The sequence below is a fragment of the Salmo salar genome, chromosome 01, assembly GCF_965601325.2.
Source record: "Salmo salar chromosome 01, fSalSal1, whole genome shotgun sequence".
In the NCBI taxonomy this organism is placed as follows: Eukaryota; Metazoa; Chordata; class Actinopteri; order Salmoniformes; family Salmonidae; genus Salmo; species Salmo salar.
The window spans coordinates 17,410,001-17,425,689 of NC_138291.1; the positions used below are offsets into that span (position 1 = coordinate 17,410,001).

The 15,689-nt window shown below is 50.9% G+C and overlaps 1 protein-coding gene across 1 annotated transcript in view; it reads left to right on the forward strand.

Moving 5' to 3' along the window:
• Window positions 1–15,689, forward strand: part of LOC106569018 (kinesin-like protein KIF26B) — a 194,873-nt gene that overhangs the window by 70,871 nt on the left and 108,313 nt on the right. Inside the window, exons 3-4 of the mRNA XM_045714734.2 lie at window positions 4,701–5,393; window positions 15,157–15,323. Of these exons, the coding sequence (XP_045570690.1) occupies window positions 4,701–5,393; window positions 15,157–15,323 (860 nt within the window). The remainder of the gene's footprint in view (window positions 1–4,700; window positions 5,394–15,156; window positions 15,324–15,689) is intronic.

The window sequence follows — 15,689 nt, forward strand, 5'->3', positions numbered from 1 at the left end:
CTGACATTTGAAATAAGACCGTACGTAAACGTTTAAACACCACCAAGCAGAAATGTGTCATGTTAAAGTAAGTTAACGTTGTAATATCTGACATTCCAGGTCCGTTTTGCTGCTAACGTGCTTCTGGGGTCTTCGCTAACTTTTGAAAACGGTCTGCATTTCATTATGTCATTAGACTTATTGACGTTGGGCTTAGTAAGACATTGGTATGTATGCAGGAACAGAAGATAACGTTTTAAATGTTCACCCTTCTTTATTATAGGCTTGTGTTCCACCCCTGGACAGTATGCATTATGGAAGGTTCTACAGACTTCTCAGTAGCTTCTTTGTAATTTCTGACCCTTCAACCCGAGCTCCAGGTTTTGGTGTAATGGGACGTGTGTATGTGGCTGTGTACACGTTACTTGTGAGTACCACAAGTCCTCATAAGAATCGTAAACCAACTACAATTCAGAGAAGTGAGGACATTTTGCTATTTTAGGCTTAGTGGTTAGGATTAGAGTTGGAATTAGGGTTAGGTTTATGGTTATGGTTATGGTTAGGATTTGGTTAGGGTTAGGTTCAATTGTTGGTCCCCAAAAAGTCCTCACAAGTATAGTAATATGGGGGTGTGTGTGTGTGGTGCACTGGGACATCTTCTGTAAGGGTATTGTAATTGACTAAGCCACACTTCTGTGAGAGGGTTTGACAGCTGTAATGCACACACACACACACACACACACACACAGACACACACACAGACACAGACACACACACAGACACACACACAGACACACACACACACACACACACACACACACACACACACACACACACACACACACACACACACACACACAGACACACACAGACACACACACACACAGACACACACACACACACACACAGACACACACACACACACACACACACACACACACACACACACACACACACACACACACACACTCTTTTGATGGTAATAAAGGGATTGAAAGACAGGAGGGTCCAGGGGTGACTTAATGCTGCTTATTTACCTGATATTGTGTGTGTCTGTGTGTGTGTGTCTGTGTGTGTCTGTGTGGGTGTGGGTGTGTCTGTGTGTGTGGGTGTGGGTGTGTCTGTGTGTGTCTGTGTCTGTGTGTCTGTGTCTGTGTGGGTGTGTCTGTGTCTGTGTGTGTCTGTGTGTGTGTGTGTGTGTGTGTGTGTGTGTCTGTGTGTGTCTGTGTGTGTGTGTGTGTGTGTGTGTGTCTGTGTGTGTGTGTGTCTGTGTGTGTCTGTGTGTGTGTGTGTGTGTGTCTGTGTGTGTGTGTGTGTGTGTCTGTGTCTGTGTGTGTGTCTGTGTGTGTGTGTGTGTGTGTGTGTGTGTGTGGAGCTAGGGAGGCAGGAGATTTGTAGCATTTTCATGTTTCCAATTAAGGATGAAAAGTCAAATGTACTACAGCTCATTATACTGTGGAGGGAGGATTTTATTGATTTAGTTCACCTTTATTTAACCAGGTAGGCAAGTTGAGAACAAGTTCTCATTTACAATTGCGACCTGGCCAAGATAGAGAGAAGGAAGGAAGGAGCGAGGGGATGAGGGGAGGAGGGAGGGGGATGGGGGGAGGAGGGGAGAGAGGATGGATGAGGAGGGGAGGGGAACATTACAGCTGCCATACATCCTACAGAGGGTCTGAGAGGGTTCAGAACATTACAGCTGTCATACATCCTACAGAGGGTCTGAGAGGGTTCAGAACATTACAGCTGTCATACATCCTACAGAGGGTCTGAGAGGGTTCAGAACATTACAGCTGTCATACATCCTACAGAGGGTCTGAGAGGGTTCAGAACATTACAGCTGTCATACATCCTACAGAGGGTCTGAGAGGGTTCAGAACATTACAGCTGTCATACATCCTACAGAGGGTCTGAGAGGGTTCAGAACATTACAGCTGTCATACATCCTACAGAGGGTCTGAGAGGGTTCAGAGTAGTACTATATTGGTGGTAGTGGTAGGAGTAATTACTACTTGCAGTAAGTACACTCTTAGAAAAATAAAGGGTTCCAAAAGGGTTCTTCGGCTGTCCCCATCACAGAACCCGTTTTTGGTTCCATGTAAAACCCTCTGTGGAAAGGGTTCTACCTGGACCCAAACATGGTTCTTCAAAGGGTTCTCCTATGGGGACAGCCGAAGAACCCTTTTAGGCTCTAAATAGCACCTTGTACTAGTAGTAGAGGTAATAGCACTAATAATAATACTGTAGTAATATAGTGGAATGAAAACATTATTGTTTGGTCATACTATATATCAGATGGGTTTGAAGGAGGGGAGAGGTGAGGGAGTTATCCAGATCAGTTCTAATGTCCTTCACTCACTAGCAACCCTTAGCAGGACCAGAGGAGCTGGTTTGTTTATGTGTGTGTCACAGAGGCTGATTGGTCACAGCTCATTCCAGCTCCCATTACATAGAGCAGTGTTAAGAAGGAAACTGTTTTAGCGTGTGTTAGTGTGGTCCTGGTTAGTGATGGTGATTGGGTCTATAAATAAAAAGTTCAGACAAAGAGCCGTGTGTGTGTGTATGTGTGTGTGTTTGCTCAGCAGCACCGAAACAAATACATGTGAATTAGTGTCAGAGAGAAGAGGTCCAGCTCGCAGCGTCTCCTAGCATCACACTGTGTGTGTGTGTGTGTGTGTGTGTGTGTGTGTGTGTGTGTGTGTGTGTGTGTGTGTGTGTGTGTGTGTGTGTGTGTGTGTGTGTGTGTGTGTGTGTGTGTGTGTGTGAGAGCACATAGCCAGGTCAGTAAACATTCACGTGGACTGGTTAGGCCATTACCTGGAACACCATTAGATCCTCATCTTTTATATGGGAGAGATGATAACATAACAAGGACGGGAAGCATAGAAATAGCGCCCATAGAACGGATCTACCGCTTATCCGACTTGCTTTCAATACGAATGACAGAGCTATGACTCACATTTCTATGTGAATTTGGTCAGGTCACCCACAAAGCTATATAAGTAACTTATGTTTACCTGTGGACTAAAACCCCTGTACTTGATATAATGTATACCAAAAAACAAACAGTTTTATCCAAAGTGACTTACAGTTATGCTTGAATACATTTTCATATGGGTGGCCCCAACGGGAATCAAACCCGCCATTTCAAGACCATTACACATTGATGTGTGTGTGTGTGTGTGTGTGTGTCAGGCTCCTACCCTGGTGATAGACATATAGGAGCTCTCTGCCTATTGAGTCATGGTGGGAGGTTTGCTAGAGAATAATGCTGCCTTCAGACTCCAGGCTTCATACAGGTATAGCAGAGTGGAGAATAATGCTGCCTTCAGACTCCAGGCTTCATACAGGTATAGCAGAGTGGAGAATAATGCTGCCTTCAGACTCCAGGCTTCATACAGGTATAGCAGAGTGGAGAATAATGCTGCCTTCAGACTCCAGGCTTCATACAGGTATAGCAGAGTGGAGAATAATGCTGCCTTCAGACTCCAGGCTTCATACAGGTATAGCAGAGTGGAGAATAATGCTGCCTTCAGACTCCAGGCTTCATACAGGTATAGCAGAGTGGAGAATAATGCTGCCTTCAGACTCCAGGCTTCATACAGGTATAGCAGAGTGGAGAATAATGCTGCCTTCAGACTCCAGGCTTCATACAGGTATAGATAGCAGAGTCAGGAAGAGTGAAGGTGAATGGCTTTTACCTTCAGTCATTCTTTTTGATGTGATGAATAGGGAGAGAGAACAGAAAGAGTTGTGTCCTGTCCTTGTGCGTGTTTGTTTGTGCGTATGAACATACTGTTTGCTTGTGTGTGTGTGTGTGTGTGTGTGTGTGTGTGTGTGTTTCTGTATTTATTGCTGTGTGTCTGCAGGCTGTAGGGTTGGTTTCTTTATCTCTCTCTCTCTCTCTCTCTCTCTCTCTCTCTCTCTCTCTCTCTCTCTCTCTCTCTGTCTACCCCAACCCTGTTCTCTCTCTCTCTCTCTCTCTCTCTCTCTCTCTGTTTCTCTCTCTGTGTTTCTCTCTCTGTCTACCCCAACCCTGTTCTCTCTCTCTCTCTGTCTCTCTCTCTCTCTCTCTCTGTCTACCCCAACCCTGTTCCCTCTTTGTCTCTCTCTCTCTCTGTCTACCCCAACCCTGTTCTCTCTCTCTCTGTCTACCACAACCCTGTTCCCTCTCTGTCTCTCTCTCTCTGTCTCTCTCGCTCTCTGTCTACCCCAACCCTGTTCTCTCTCTGTCTACCCCAACCCTGTTCTCTCTCCTCTCTATATCTCTTATTTGTTTCTCAGTATCTGTAGTTTCTATCTCTCTCTGAACAACTTGGTTAATGAGTTCTGCCTTTGTCTTTCTTCTTCTTCTGCTAAACCAAACAAGCAGACAAAGTCAGGCAGGAGAAAGACCTTTTTGTTTGTTCAGTCGACTCTTAGAAGCTTTATCTCTCTGAACAGAGAGCTTCAGAGTGCTCAAATAGATACAAATCCAGTGTGTATGTTCAGTGTGTGTGTGTGTTCTGTGTGTGTGTGTGTGTGTGTGTGTGTTCAGTGTGTGTGTTCTGTGTTTGTGTGTATTAGTTTCTCCATTGTTTGTTTAATGTATGCTACCATCAGAATCAACCACAGCCTATTTCAGATCCACAGTCCTCTGCATTGTGAAGATGTAGTGTTGTCAACCAATGTAAATAACTTAACTAACCACCTTTCTCCTTCTTTTTCTCTATTTTTCATAGGATCCCTCCTTCTCCCTCCTCCTCCACGACCAGCTCCAGGTGCCCAACAGCTCGCGGCGGGCGTGGAACGAGCGTGACAGTCGCTGTGACGTGTGTTCCACTCATCTTACCCAGCTGAAACAGGAAGCAGTCCACATGGTGCTGACCATGGACCAGTGGGACCTGTCCCCCAGCTCGTCCCCCACCCTGCCCAGCCGCAGTGGCCTTCCCCAGGGCCCCACAGCACCACGGGACTGGGCCTACCTCCTCTCAGCCTCAGCAGCCTACCCCCATCCACACCCACACCACCCTACCATGCCTCCATCCTCCTCTAGTGCATCATCCTCAAGCCCCAGCCACACTGCCTCCAACCCCTGCCAAGGTGCAGCATCTGTGCGGCAAACCTCTGCCCAGGCAACCTCTTCAGCTCTAGCCCCAGCCTCCTCATCTATAGCTCCATCCTCTGTGCACCAGGGAGGATACCCCCGCCATGGGTCCAAGCCCAGCTCCCTAGGGGTCGGCTTGGGGGTTGAGAGGAGAAACGGCTCTCCGGCACACAGCAGTAAAGCCAGCGGTGTTCAGCCGGCCCAGCCGCCCCACAGCCCTAGTAATAATGGTTCTGGTAGCGGAGCGTTACTGAGCACGGCAGCCCTGCAGGCTCACCAGTACATGTCTCGCAGCAATGGAGGGGGAGTCACACTCTACCCCTACCAGGTATGCTGTGTGTGTGTGTGTGTGTGTGTGTGTGTGTGTGTGTGTGTGTGTGTGTGTGTGTGTGTGTGTGTGTGTGTGTGTGTGTGTGTGTGTGTGTGTGTGTGTGTGTGTGTGATGATAGACTTTTTGAAATGCGAGTAGATAGAATTGGGGGGAAAGAATCAAAATAAATGAAAGTGGATCTGTTTCCAGAAAGTGTGTAACTGGAAAGAGTGTTGGCACAAAAAAAAAAGTGGAATTGTTATGTTCCGTGTCTGACTTCAGGGCCCATTTTGACAGGGATTGACCTTATTTTTCAAAACGTCTCCCCCAATTTGTTGACCAAAGGGAGAGAAGGAACTGTGAGGTTGAACTGAGCTTCTGTCCTCCCTTTTCCTCTGAAATGGAGTAGCAGTCTGTCCCAGGTGTCGACGCACATAGGGTTCATTAGATTGTGTCTGGCCCCGATGACGTATATTAGCCATGAGCAAGAGGTCAGACAAAGTGTATGTATGTGTGTGAGTGGAGGCTGTCCTCAGCTGAGAGTGGTAACCGAAGGGAAGATGAGGACACCTCTTGGAACAGAGGCTTCTGGGAGAGGACTGTAAACGGTTATTGAAAGAGACAGGTTGGTGGGGGCGGGGGTGGAGAGAGCCTACGTTTGTAGATGTATTATTCCCTATAGGCTGCAGTTAGGGCAAATCAAGTCTGAAAAGTATGTAAAAATGAGAGAGTTAGTGCTCTGTGTTCTGATTCCGTGTAATAATCAATATCCTGATGATGAGGACTCCAGGGAACTCTCCTGTCGCACCCCTGTTCTCCCTCATCTCCCTACCACCCCCTGTCCCTCACCTCTCATCTCTCTCCCACCCCATGTCCCTCTACCTCATCTCCCTACCTCCTCATCTCCCTACCACCCCTGTCCCTCACCTCTCATCTCTCTCCCACCCCATGTCCCTCTACCTCATCTCCCTACCTCCTCATCTCCCCTGTTCCCCTCATCTCCCTCCCACGTTGTAACACTTTTGGTTTGGAAACGTAGCGGAGTCAGGCGCAGGACACAGGTTTGAGTGAAAACAGTCTAGTTTACTCAGAAAAAACACAAGCAAAATCTCCAATAGCAAAACAACAGTGTGAGGAGAAACACCTCCAACAACCACTGACAAAGAACAATCACGGACAAAACAGAAAGGTAAGCCAGAGGGTTAAATAGGGAACATAATAAGGGAATTGAAACCAGGTGTGTGTAATCAAGACAAAACAAAACGAAAAGGGAAACATGGATCGGTGGTGACTAGAAAGCCGGTGACCTCGACCGCTGAACGCCGCCCGAACAAGGAGAGGGGCCGACTTCGGCGGAAGTCGTTACAGTACCCCCCCTTGCCGACACTTGCCTCGGGGACGACCCGGGGGACGGGGCGCAGGACGATCCGGGCGGAAAAGGTGAAACTCCTGGAGTAACGATGGGTCCAGGATGTCCTCCGCCGGTACCCAGCATCGCTCCTCCGGGCCGTACCCCTCCCACTCCACGAGGTACTGAAGGCCCCTCGCCCGACGTCTAGAGTCCATAATGGCTCGTACTGTCTACACCGGGGCCCCCTCGATGTCCAGAGGGGGCAGAGGAACCTCCCGCACCTCAGACTGCTGGAGCGGACCAGCCACCACCGGCCTGAGGAGAGACACATGGAACGAGGGGTTAATATGATAATCAGGGGTAACCTATAACAAACCTCGTTCAGTCTCCTCAGGACTTTAAATGGCCCCACAAACCGCGGACCCAGCTTCCGGCAGGGCAGGTGAAGGGGCAGGTTTCGGGTCGAGAGCCAGACCCGATCCCCCGGTGCATAAACCGGGGCATCACTGCGGTGGCTGTCGGCACTCGCCTTTTGCCGCCTGATGGCTCGTTGTAGTCGGACATGGGCAGCGTTCCATGTCTCCTCCGAGTGCCGAAACCATTCATCCACCGCAGGAGCCTCGATCTGGCTCTGATGCCATGGTGCCAGGACCGGCTGATAACCCAGCACACACTGAAAAGGGGTTAGATTAGTAGAAGAGTGGCGGAGGGAGTTTTGGGCCATCTCCGCCCAGGGGATAAACGTTGCCCACTCCCCCGGCCGGTCCTGGCAATAGGACCGCAGAAACCTACCCACCTCTGGGTTGACTCTCCACCTACCCTATGATCTCGGGGTGGAAACCTGAGGCAAGGCTGACCGAGACCCCCAGGCGTTCCATAAATGCCCTCCAGACTCTAGACATAAATTGGGGACCCCGATCAGACACTATGTCCTCAGGCACCCTGTAGTACCGGAATACATGGGTGAACAGGGCCTCCGCAGTTTGTAGAGCCGTAGGGAGACCGGGCAAAGGACGGAGACGGCAGGACTTAGAAAACCGATCCACAACGACCAGGATCGTGGTGTTTCCTTGTGACGGAGGAAGATCCGTCACGAAATCCACCGATAGGTGTGACCACGGTCGTTGCGGAACGGGAAGGGGTTGTAATTTCCCTCTGGGCAGATGTCTAGGTGCCTTGCACTGTGCGCATACCGAACAGGAGGAGACATAAACCCTCACGTCCTTAGCTAAAGTGGGCCACCAGTACTTCCCCGCAAGGCAGCGCACCGTCCGACCGATACCAGGATGACCAGAGGAGGGTGACGTGTGAGCCCAACAGATCAAACGATCGCGGACATCAAACGGAACGTACAAGCGCCCAACTGGACAATGGGGGGAGTGGGCTCTGCACGTGACGCCCGTTCGATGTCCGCGTCCACCTCCCATAACACCGGTGCCACCAGGCAAGAAGCTGGAATTATGGGAGTGGGCTCCGTGGACCGCTCCTCTGTATCATACAGCCGGGACAGTGCATCTGCCTTCACGTTCTGGGAACCTGGTTTGTAGGAGAGGGTGAAAACAAAGCGGGTGAAAAACATAGCCCACCTAGCCTGGCGAGGGTTCAGTCTCCTCGCTGCCCGAATGTACTCCAGATTTCGGTGGTCAGTCCAAATGAGGAAAGGGTGTCTAGCCCCCTCAAGCCAATGTCTCCACGCCTTCGGGGCCCCGACAACAGCTAACAACTCCCTATCCCACACGTCATAGTTTCGCTCCGCCGGACTGAGCTTCTTCGAAAAGAAAGCACATGGGCGGAGTTTTGGTGGCGTACCCGAGCGCTGAGATAGCACTGACCCTATTCCAGCCTCGGACGCGTCCACCTCAACTATGAATGCTAAGGAGGGATCAGGATGCGCTAGCACTGGAGCCGTGGTAAACGGGGCCTTCAAGTGACCAAAAGCCCTGTCCGCCTCAGCTGACCACTGCAGTCGCACCAGTCCCCCCTTCAGCAAGGAGGTAATGGGAGCCGCCAACTGCCCAAAACCCCGGATAAACCTCCGGTAGTAGTTGGCAAACCCTAAAAACCGCTACACCTCCTTTACCGTGGTTGGAGTCGGCCAATTACTCACGGCTGAAATGCGGTCATTCTCCATCTCCACCCCTGACGCGAAAAAACGGTACCCTAGGAAGGAGACGGACTGTTGAAAGAACAGACATTTCTCTGCCTTGATGTAAAGGTCATGCTCCAACAGTCGACCAAGCACCATGCGTACAAGGGACACATGCTCGGCGCGGGTAGTGGAGTATATTAGAATGTCATCTATATACACACCACTACACTGTAGTGGAAGATGGATGAAGCCTTCATTAACCCATACGGCATGACGAGGCACTCATAGTGCCCAGAAGTGGTGCTAAATGCCGTCTTCCACTCATCCCCTCCCCGGATACGCACCAGGTTGTACGCACTCCTGAGGTCCAATTTTGTGAAGAAGCGCACCCCGTGCAATGACTCCGTCATACTAGCGATGAGAGGCAGCGGGTAACTGTATTTTACCGTAATCTGGTTCAAACCTCGATAGTCAATGCACGGGCGTAAACCTCCATCCTTCTTCTTCACAAAAAATAAACTCGAGAAGACAGGTGAAGTGGAGGGCCGAATGTATCCTTGTCCCAGAGAGTCGGTGACATATGTCTCCATAACCGCCGTCTCCTCCTGTGACAGATGATACACATGACTCCTGGGAAGTGCAGCGCCCACCAGGAGATTTATCGCACAATCCCCCGGTCGATGGGGTGGTAATTGAGTCGCCTTCCTTTTACAGAAGGCGAGTGCCAAATTGGCATATTCGGGGGGAATGTGCATGGTGGAAACCTGGTTTGGCCTTTCCACCGTAGTGGCACCTAAGGAAACACCTACACCTCCCTGAACACTGACAGGACCATCCCTTGAGAGTCCTCTGTTGCCACGAAATAGTAGGATCATGAGAAGCCAACCAGGGAAGACCCAACACAAAGGGAAACGCAGGAGAGTCGATCAGAAAGAGACCAATTCTCTCGTCATGACCCCCCTGCGTTATCATTGCAATGGGAGCTATGACCTCCCTAATTAGTCGTCCGTTGGGGTCGGGGCTATCTAGGGCATGTACAGGGAAGGGAACATCAACGGGAACAATAGGAATCCCGAATCTATGTGCCAAGGAACGGTCAATAAAGTTCCCAGCTGCGCCTGAATCTACTAGCGCCTTATGCTGGGAAAACCCTGGAAATTCTATAGATAACCACATGTGAGCAACAGGAGGCTCTGGGTGAGTCAAGTGTGCCTACTCACCTGGGCTGAACCACCAGTGTTCCGCCTGCTACCTTGACTTCCTGAAGAATCTCCCCAGCACCGACCAGCAGTGTGCCCTCTGTGGCCACAGCTAGTGCAGGCAATGGTCCCCCCTCCGGTCGCCCTCATCGCAGCCCCTCCCAACTCCATAGGTGTTGGGTCTAAGGCGCTGGGGGATGGAACTAACGGACCCCGATCCGGACGTCTGCGGGAGGCCAACAGGTTATCCAGCCGGATGGATAAGTCCACCAGCTGGTCCAGGTTGAGGGTGGTGTCCCTGCAGGCTAGCTCCCTACGAACATCCTCTCGCAAACTACACCTGTAGTGGTCGATCAGGGCCCGCTCATTCCATCCCGCCGCCAGAGTTCTGAAATCCAGCGCAAACTCATGAGCGCTCCTCATCCCCTGTCTCAAATGGAACAAGCACTCCCCCGCCACTCTCCCTTCAGGTGGATGATCAAATACTGCCCGGAAGCGGCGGGAGAAGTCCTCGTAGTCATCCAGAGTTGGGCCTTCCCTTTCCCAGATGGCGTTGGCCCACTCCAGGGTTTTTCCAGTCAGGCAGGAGATGAGGGTGCTCACTCTCTCGCGTCCCGAAGGGGCCGGCTGAACAGCTGCCAGGTAGAGCTCCAGCTGGAGTAGGAACCCCTGGCACCCGGCAGCTGTTCCATCATACGCTCCCGGGAGCGAGAGCCGAATCCCACTAGATCCTGATGACGGATGGGTAGGCATGGGTGTAGGTAGAGGTGCGGGTGGAGGTGGTGTGGCTGGGTCAACGGGAAATCCTCTTCTCTCCCATCTCTCCATGGTCTGCAGCATGCGATCCATGGTTGTCCCTAGACTTTGTAACATGGTCGCGTGCTGCTGGACACGCTCCTCTACTGGGAGAGGAGGGCTGGCTGCGCCTGCTGACTCCATTTAAATGGTCCGTGATTCTGTAACGGTTTTTGTTTGGAGATGTAGCGGAGTCATGCGCAGGACACAGGTATGAGTGCATACAGTCTTGTTTACTCAAAAACACAATCAAAAATCTCCAACAGCAAAACAACAGGGTTAGGAGAAACACCAACAACCACTAACACGAACAATCACGGACAAAACAGAAAGGGAAGCCAGAGGGTTAAATAAGGAAATTGAAAATAGGTGTGTATAATTAAGACAAAACGAACAGGGAAAAATAGATCGGTGGTGACTAGTAAGCCGGTGACGTCGACCGCCGAACGCCGCCCGAACAAGGAGAGGGGCCGACTTCGGCGCAAGTCGTGACACACGTTCCCTCTCTCTCATCTCCCTACTGCCTTATCTCCCCTGTTCCTCTCATCTCCCCTGTTCCTCTCATCTCCCCTGTTCCTCTCAGCTCCCCTGTTCCTTTCATCTCCCCTGTTCCCCTCATCTCCCCTGTTCCTCTCATCTCCCCTGTTCCCCTCATCTCCCTACTGCCTTATCTCCCCTGTTCCTCTCATCTCCCCTGTTCCTCTCAGCTCCCCTGTTCCTTTCATCTCCCCTGTTCCTCTCATCTCCCCTGTTCCTCTCATCTCCCCTGTTCCTCTCGTCTCCCCTGTTCCTCTCATCTCCCCTGTTCCCCTCAGATCCCCTGTTCCCCTCAGATCCCCTGTTCCCCTCATCTCCCTACTGCCTTATCTCCCCTGTTCCTCTCATCTCCCCTGTTCCTCTCATCTCCCTACCCGCTCATCTCCCTACCTCCTCATCTCCCCTGTTCCTCTCATCTCCCCTGTTCCTCTCATCTCCCTACCCGCTCATCTCCCTACCTCCTCATCTCCCCTGTTCCTCTCATCTCCCCTGTACCTCTCATCTCCCCTGTTCCTCTCATCTCCCCTGTTCCCCTCATCTCCCCTGTTCCTCTCATCTCCCCTGTTCCTCTCATCTCCCCTGTTCCTCTCATCTCCCCTGTTCCCCTCATCTCCCCTGTTCCCCTCATCTCCCCTGTTCCCCTCATCTCCCCTGTTCCCCTCATCTCCCCCGTTCCTCTCATCTCCCCCGTTCCTCTCATCTCCCCCGTTCCTCTCATCTCCCCCGTTCCTCTCATCTCCCCCGTTCCTCTCATCTTCCCCGTTCCTCTCATCTCCCCGTTCCCCTCATCTCCCTACCCGTTCATCTCCCTACCTCCTCATCTCCCCTGTTCCCCTCATCTCCCTACCTCCTCATCTCCCCTGTTCTCCTCATCTCCCTACCTCCTCATCTCCCCTGTTCCCCTCATCTCCCTACCTCCTCATCTCCCCTGTTCCCCTCATCTCCCTACCTCCTCATCTCCCCTGTTCTCCTCATCTCCCTACCTCCTCATCTCCCCTGTTCCCCTCATCTCCCTACCTCCTCATCTCCCCTGTTCCCCTCATCTCCCTACCTCCTCATCTCCCTTCCTCTTCATCTCCCCTGTTCCTCTCATCTCCCCTGTTCCCCTCATCTCCCTACTGCCTTATCTCCCCTGTTCCTCTCATGTCCCCTGTTCCTCTCATCTCCCTACCCGCTCATCTCCCTACTGCCTTACTCCCCTGTTCCTCTCATGTCCCCTGTTCCTCTCATGTCCCCTGTTCCTCTCATGTCCCCTGTTCCTCTCATCTCCCTACTCGCTCATCTCCCTACTGCCTTATCTCCCGTTCCCCTCATCTCCCCTGTTCCCCTCATCTCCCTACTGCCTTATCTCCCCTGTTCCCCTCATCTCCCCTGTTCCCCTCATCTCCCATGTTCCTCTCATCTCCCCTGTTCCTCTCATCTCCCTACCTCCTCATCTCCCCTGTTCCCCTCATCTCCCCTGTTTCCCCCATCTCCCTACCTCCTCATCTCCCTACCTACTCATCTCCCCTGTTCCCCTCATCTCCCGCCCACGTTCCCTCTCTCTCATCTCCCTACTGTCTTATCCCCCTGTTCCTCTCATCTCCCTACCCGCTCATCTCCCTACTGCCTCATCTCCCCTGTTCCCCTCATCTCCCGCCCACGTTCCCTCTCTCTCATCTCCCTACTGTCTTATCCCCCTGTTCCTCTCATCTCCCTACCCGCTCATCTCCCTACTGCCTCATCTCCCCTGTTCCTGTCATCTCCCCTGTTCCTCTCATCTCCCTACCTCCTCATCTCCCCTGTTCCCCTCATCTCCCTTCCCCCTCATCGACCCCCTCTCTCTCCCTCACCCCCCTCATCATCATCTTGTCTCTCCCTCACACTCCCCTGTCCCCTACACTCCTGACCCTTCTTCACCTCCCCTAAGCCTTTTTCTAGCCCTTCTGTCGAATTCATCCCTCACACCCTGTCTGCGTCCTCCATTCCCTCCCTCCCTCCTTCCTTTTCTCTCCTCTATCCCTCCATCCCCTGTCCCAAGGTCACCTCTCTGAGGCCCGCCTGGCACACAGCCCAGGGTGCTACTAGAAATACACTGTGTGTGTGTGTGTCTGTGGAATAGAGTCAGGAAGATATTATTCTTTTTAAATTGAACCTTTAGTTATCTAGGCAAGTCAGTTAAGAATACATTCTTATTTTACAATGACGGCCTACCCCGGCCAAACCCTCCCCTAACCCAGACGACGCTGGGCCAATTGTGGGCCGCCCTATGGGACTCCCAATCACGGCCGGTTGTGATACAGCCGGGGTCGAACCAGGGCCTGCAGTGCCTTAGACCCCTGCACCACTCAGGAGCTTTAAGATATACGAGTCCATTTTATTTCTTCCCTCCATTTTCCTTGTGCTGAGATGGCACGACGCCCATCAAAGAGCCATCAGTCAGCCATTGTCTTCACATTATGCATATAGCCTAGCCTGTAGCATATAGCCTAGCCTGTAGCATAGCCCTGTGATACTAATACCATGCTTTAGCAGTGTAGAACAGCTGCACACTAATCAAGAAGGGTTAGGCTCCCGCAAGCAGTCAAGTGCTGGCACCCGATCGAGCCACAAACACACACAAACACACACACACCTCCCAGTAGGGTGTATGTGGCAGATGTCCTATATTTCTGTTTCTAAATCAGGTATTTCGGTCTGTGGATAACGCAAGTAGACTATTCTACACTAATTAGCCAATCAATCAACCGTGTGTGTGTGTGTGTCCTGTGTAGCCCCTCTCCCCTCTTCCCTGCAGTAACATAGTGTGACTTTAACACTCCTGTTTTACCATTAGAGCAGAGCGAGAACATGATGATAAATCACTGTGAATTCAGACAGGAGGTCACACACAACCTCCAAAGCTAGACTACTGCAGGGGTGTGTGTGCATGTTGAAGGAGAGGGAGCTAGGGAGTTGAGAAGAAAGCAGAGTGAGAGTGAGGAGATGGAGAAGGAGAGATTTGGGGGGGAGAAAAGGAGAGAGAGAGAGAGCTTTATAAATGGTTCCCTATATCGGGATGACATTTAAAGAGTGCTGATACAGCGATATGGCATGAGCCTGCTGGTACAAAATGGCCGCCGAGCTTCATCCATCCAGGTAGGACAACATATTAGTGGTGGATACTGGATAGGACTTACAGCCCCATACAATGTAAAGCACCTATAGTCAAAAATACTATATTAATCACTAGATGAATCCAATGCATTCGTTTTATGAATATTCTTTATACTTAACAAACATTACTGAAAATGTGAAAATAAATTAAGGTTAACTTCATCAACACGTTCAAGAGGAACAATCAGATCTTTATATATATATATATATATATATAGAGAGAGAGAGAGAGAGAGAGAGAGAGAGAGAGAGAGAGAGAGAGAGAGAGAGAGAGAGAGAGAGAGAGAGAGAGAGAAGAGAGAGAGAGAGAGAGAGAGAGAGAGAGAGAGAGAGAGAGAGAGAGAGAGAGAGAGAGAGAGAGAGAGAGAGAGAGAGAGAGAGATGCCAGATGCCAGATGCCAGATGCCAGTCGGGTAGTATGGAGGTGACAGATGGAGGACGATGGCACCAGGTCTCCCTCTGGTCTGACTGGCACTTTGTCACCAGTGGAAGGAAAACCTGTTCTTTTCTCTCCTTAAAGCAAACAAACAGGTGTAGTTCCTCCAGTCCTATATTCTTACTACTGTTTCTGTCTGTTGTCGTTCCAGTCACACAACATGTGTGACCATCTCTCTCCGATGTCCCCCTTTCTCTTTTGTGTTGTTATTGTTGTATAATGGCTGTGTGTGTGTGTAGATCTCCCAGATGATATCAGAGGGGTGTAGAGAGGGTCTGACGGAGGAGGCTCTGAACCACTACAATGCTGATGTCCCCGCCCCCTCACCCTCCCAGGTCCCTCCCACTTTGCAGGTTACCACGGCAACCCCAACCACCACCTCTGCTGCTGCATCCTTCTTCGCCAGGTAAGAACAACCAGATTTATATAACTTTACACCTTTATACAGTGTACATGTAAACGCACAGACAGACAGTTAGACACACACACACACTGACAAAGGCCTGCAGAGTCCTTCAGCCCTTCTCCTTCAATCTTCCCAAATGAGTCAACTGTGTGGAAAGAGGCGTGCGCGTGCGCGTGTGTGTGTGTGAGAGGCCTGTTAACCAGTTCTATATTCAGTAGATGTATAAGTTACAGTGCATTCGGAAAGTATTCAGACCCCTTGACCTTTTCCACATTCTTTTACGTTACAGCCTTATTCTAAAATTGATTAAATAATTCTGTCACGCTCTGACCTAGGAGAGCTGTGTTTTTCTGTTTATTTAGGTCA